At 42.8% G+C, this 5,384-nt stretch overlaps 1 protein-coding gene across 1 annotated transcript; it reads left to right on the top strand.

Moving 5' to 3' along the window:
- Positions 1–991: 991 nt before the first annotated feature.
- On the top strand, positions 992–1,686 carry LOC113757943 (NAC domain-containing protein 1-like; the record flags this gene model as incomplete). The annotated part of the gene is made up of 2 exons (XM_027301004.1): positions 992–1,257; positions 1,588–1,686. Coding segments are annotated over 2 exons (365 nt in total), but the record flags the coding sequence as incomplete, so codon positions are not given.
- Positions 1,687–5,384: the final 3,698 nt, after the last annotated feature.

Below are 5,384 nucleotides of genomic sequence, written 5' to 3' on the forward strand. Positions count from 1 at the left end.
GTCCCTCTATCTACCTCTTCCCAATTGGTAGATGGATGATTTGAGGTTGATTCTTCAACTACTCGAGCTGCTCTTACTCCCCGCCCATATATTTTTGCATCCCATAGTTTCAACAAATCGTTTAGCTCCGTTCATCTTCGGTGCAAGAGTGCTCGATCAGTGAAGAGTACGGACCCCATTGTGGGTAAATGGAAAACCAACTGTACAAACCCAAGGAAAGGCTGCACAGCAAGTAATAGGGGAATTTTTGGCCGAAAGAGTGTGGGGGCTTGGGGCTGAGAAACCTATCAAATTTGAAGCTCTAGAAACTACAGGGGGACAAGATTTACTGAATTTGTGGTGAAATACATCAATATGACCTACAAATGTTTTTTTTTGGTCAAAACTTCGTTGTTTGGTTCCCAAAATGAACTAAAAAAAATAAAAAAACAAAAGGATACATTGTTAAATCTCCTTGCGTTACACCTATGTGGGACTTAGCAAACATGATTTGGCTTATTAAATGTTATTATTTCTTTTGTACAATGTCTAAAGGTCGATTCTCGATCACAGTTCATTATTATTATTGTTATTATTAGTAAACGTCATTCTCTTTCCGATCTATCACTTGCTGATTGGTAGCCATCCTCTACTTATTCCAATAATACTTTTGAATTAACTCTTCTTAGACCCTTTAAATAATAAGTTAGACTAAAGCGTAAACGTACAGCTTCAAAAAAATATATATATTAGAGAGCAGTCCCTATGCAAGTTCTATCTTCTTTTCTCAAGGACAGGTAACATCTGTCTTTTAATTTCTTAAGGATTCTCTTTGCCATCTTTGTTGGATTTCTAATCTGTCAGTTGTTTTGATGATTAGACATTTCCTATATCTACCTGGTTATTAGTTTTGCGTCCAATGGATCATGTTCTTGAAAATTATATTAAATGTCATTTCAAGTTAATGCAGTTAGCTGTTAATCATTTCCAAAGCTTTTTTGATAATTTGTAGATAGCTGCGAGTATAGCACCGGAGAGAAATGGTTTTTTAACACCGTAGCGCCAAATGACAATGTGTTCACTGGAGATGGTTATTGGACCCCTACATCTGCAAAAGCCATCTACACTGGTGGACAAGCAGATGGTTACAAGAAAGAATTCATCTACCATCGTGGAACAGAACATCCTGGAAAAAGAACCAATTGGTGCATATACCAATTCAGGCTAAATCCAGATGTGTATGTAGCAAATGCTATTGGCAATACTGTTGAATATAAGGCAATCAATTTTCTTCTTATGTAAAAAACCATTTACATATTAAGATTGCCGTGAGTATGTACAACTCCCCTTTGGAAATGCTATCCTTGACTTTAATGCTATGGGATTAAACGAACTATGGGATGTTAAGGTAATCAACTCCCCTTTGGTAATGCTATCCTTAACTTTAATCCCATAGTTTTGACAAATGTTTGGCCCCATTCATTTTCGGCGCAAGAAGTGATTACTTGAAATGTTGTTGATTATGTACATTACCATTTTGTTATCTCATACTTACATTAATTAGACTTCTAATCAAGTTCTAATAAGAAAGTGTCTTTGTTTTTGCAGATATCAAGTATTGTAGCCTGCATGGTATTCCGTAAGGAAGCTGTTGTCCAGTCGAATCGCCGAAAGAGAAAGAGAGAAAAAGAACTAATGAGCTTTTAGACTACCAGAAGATTAAAGTTTGCAATCGAAATATCACACTTGTAGGAAGAAGTCCTTAGATTGCGAACATTGATGCAATGTATAGATTTTGAGTTGTTTGTTTTAACTTTATGATTATGTTGCCTATCAAAACGTACTTTTCATATATCGAGAATATGTCTTCTTGTTGTTCTCGACATATTTCATCATTGGTGTCTTGGATTTTTCAACTCTTTTGGTACCAAAATCAACATTAGTCATCTTGGCTCCCATCCAAACATTTAACATTAGGGCCGTCAACAACACCCAATGTTTCCTTAATTTGAATGAAGTGGTCAATATTAAGCGCATGATATTGGCCTATTGTAAAAGTTTAACAACGCCTTAAGAAGACTTACAAGAAGGCAGGGATTAGCACTGTATATGCATCGCGCCCTTATAAGCCAAGCTTAAGTAGTGACCTCCGGGGATTTGATGATTACAGCTTTGGTTTTCAGGGGTTGAATATTTTGTAGACCCAATCTAATGGAACTACAGAGATTGTAAGGTACTTTAAAAGGGTAATATTTGGTTTTGAGGGTCCTAATCTAAAACCCCTACTTGAAACTCAAAATACAAGAGCCAAGAACCGTATATACATTACTTTTTTATGTCTAAAGTGCTTAAAGATTCGGTTGAAGTTGAATCAAGTCCAAAACTTCAAGTACTCACCAAAATGCTCCGCCGTGTGTATTTGGTTGTTTGAGTATGGTATACAACCTTGAGACAATCTGAGTGCAATTGGAAGAAGAAAATGATCCTTTGAGGCTATATAGCCAAATATAAAATATAAACTAAAAACTAGAACTAATTAACCAAATTGAGCTTCAACTTTATCAAAGCCACCTCAAATTTAGCATACATCTTTGGTACTTCAACCCACGGTTTATGAAAGAAATATGATGTTTCACCATGTACTCTAGTAGTTAACACATAATTGATAGCAAGGCACACAAATTTTCTGTTTACCTTGAACTCCAATTCAAAGTCTTGACATCTTCGTTAAGAAAAAAATATTACTGTTTCTAAGTACTATGATATATTGATCACATTCATACTCGATTGAGGCATTTATCAAGCACAACTAGATGTTTATGTGCTGTGAGAATCTATCACCTAATTAATATATCACGAACCTCCAAATCTAAAGGCTTAACATCATTAAATTTAGTATTTAGATAGTGTAACTGAAACATATCTACTTAATAATCTATTTCCCCATTACATGTATGCACCTCATTTACTATGCATTGTGATGCCGTGCTGCTGCTTTTGACATACTTAATATCCTAAACACAAACATTTAAAAAAAAAAAAAAAAAAACACCCACATAGACAAAACAAAATTGGGTAATCTGAATCCGTGACCTGAAGGAAACTTCAAATTAAAACATGAAGTCGGCTAATTCTTGAATTTATTTCATCATGGCTCCTGCATATCGCAAGGTTAAATTGCACAATCATTTGACAGGACCCCGCCTTTCATTAACATTAGTTGAAGAATTTTCTCAACCAAGCTTCGTGCTAGCTTATGGTACTTAACAAGGGTTTCATTTGCTGCAAGTACCAATGATTTATACAGGGAAAAAAATAACTTACAAATCAAAAAATTTTCTCCAAGTGCAGCTAACAAGGGATGTTTCTTGAGTTGCGAGAGAAATCAACTTGAATTCAGACTAAGGCAGAAATCAACTTAAGTTTAGCCAAGCTCTAGTTGAATCAAGTTGTTGATGTGTCGCGACTTAGTTACATTTCAACAATTTGGTTCAATTCTAGATATAGATACAACATCCCTTCCCATTTTTTACCTTGGATAGTGGTACAAATATGCCATACAAAATAATAATAAATTTGTCACCTTTGGGAAAAAAAAAGGTGTACAAAGCAAAGCAAGGTACAAGATTATGCGAACAGTGAAGCCTGATGAAGAAGCGCAGACGCTTCCCCGAGGAGAGCTGACCTGATCAGCTCGGGGTGTCGATGGGAGAGCTGATCCAAGACCTGTAAAACAGAGAAGATGAGCTAACAGAGGGGGCCCGAGGGTTGTCCCCGAGGGCGCTCCGACGGCCAAGTTAGTTTTCCGGTGAGTAGGGTTCACGGGAAGTAGCAACTGTCCAGAGTTAATTGCCAATAATCAGCGTCCCTTGTACAGTGGATGTGTGCTATTATTTATACCTGCGAGGGAGTCCGACCTCCGCACGACGCGGGACTTGCCCGGTATAAATAGTATCCCGCACTCGGGGGGGGGACTTCCTCCGACCTCTTCGGGATGGACCTTCGCCTCCCCTGAGAGCCCTAGTCGGTACGGCCCGGGGCTGCTCCCAGGGGTCTGAGGGCCAAGGCCCAGCTCGGCCATTCCTGGGCTGCCACGTGTCTGGGCCCGGAACGGGGCCTCTGCACTAGCCCCCTAGATTAGGTAGGACTGTCAGGCAGACCTAATCTACCTCCGCCACGTGGAAGGCCAGAGCCGCGCACTACTCTGCCGAGGTCACTTCTGGTACAGTGCTGTCACAGGGACGCTGTGCCCGCGTCCTTTCAGCTGTCCCGCCTTTTCGGTTTTCGTACCAGCATTAAATGCGTTCACATGGGGGTCGGTTCAAATTCACGCAACCGTTTTCCCTCCACTCTTCCCCCTATAAATAGGGGATGCCAAATTCTCATCTGTCCCATTTGCCATTTCCGCTTCTTCTTGTGCATTTCAAGTTATCACGCTCCCTGTGCACTCACATTTCCATTTTCCAGCAACCTCCGGCGTCCTGTGCCCAGATTCCGGCGAGCCTTCAGTCCTTCTTCTGCCGTTCTCAGTAAGTCCTTTCTGCGATTCATCTTCCCCCTCTGCAGTGTCTTTTTTGCCCTCTGCTACCTCCTACTTTTTATGTCGGATCATTCTTCCTCCTCTGTTGCTATAGTATCAGTCCGCCGCAGAGCTCCCCGAATCATCGCTCTTTCCTCGCCTTCACCCTCATCTTCGTCACCATCTTCTCCTCCCCCTCTTTCCCCTTCTTCTGCTTCTAGTCCCAGCTTCCACACCTCAGACCTGCCCGAGCCTACTGACACCATGAGCTCTCCTCCACCCCAGTCTCCTTCATCCCATCCTTTTTCTGCCCGCGCTCTAGAGGAAACGGCTGAGCTCGACGCCTACCTCGAGCGAGAGGCCGCAACCACCTCCTCTCCCCAGTCCCCCCATGATTCCCCTGGCAGGGCCCAGGGCGGAGCTGGGGAAGACAGGGATCCCTCTGAGGGGACCCCTACCTCGGAGCAGGGGGAGGATCCCGAATTCTCCTACGGTTACCCAGACCTACAGGAGGCCACCCTATTGCCCCAGGACGTGGCCGAGCTGGCCGAGTCGTACTCCATCCCTCCGGCCTTCGAGCCGAGGGCGGCCGGGCCCGACGACCGAGCCTGCCGACCTCCCCCAGGCTTCGTGGCCATCTACAGGGAGCAGCTCATCGCAGGGCTCCGTCTCCCCATCCATCCAGCTCTGACCCATATTCTGACCTACTGGGGGCTCAGAATCACCCAACTTCACCCTACCTCCATCAGGATCATCACCGGATTCCTGATTTACTGCCTTCTCTGCGACATCCCCTACTCTCTCTCCCTTTTCCGAGCCGCCTTCATTCTTAAGTCCTCCCTTCCGGGATGGTACTACTTCTCCCGCCGGGGCCCCCAGACCAAGG

The sequence above is a fragment of the Coffea eugenioides genome, unplaced genomic scaffold, assembly GCF_003713205.1.
Source record: "Coffea eugenioides isolate CCC68of unplaced genomic scaffold, Ceug_1.0 ScVebR1_3465;HRSCAF=4682, whole genome shotgun sequence".
In the NCBI taxonomy this organism is placed as follows: domain Eukaryota; kingdom Viridiplantae; phylum Streptophyta; class Magnoliopsida; order Gentianales; family Rubiaceae; genus Coffea; species Coffea eugenioides.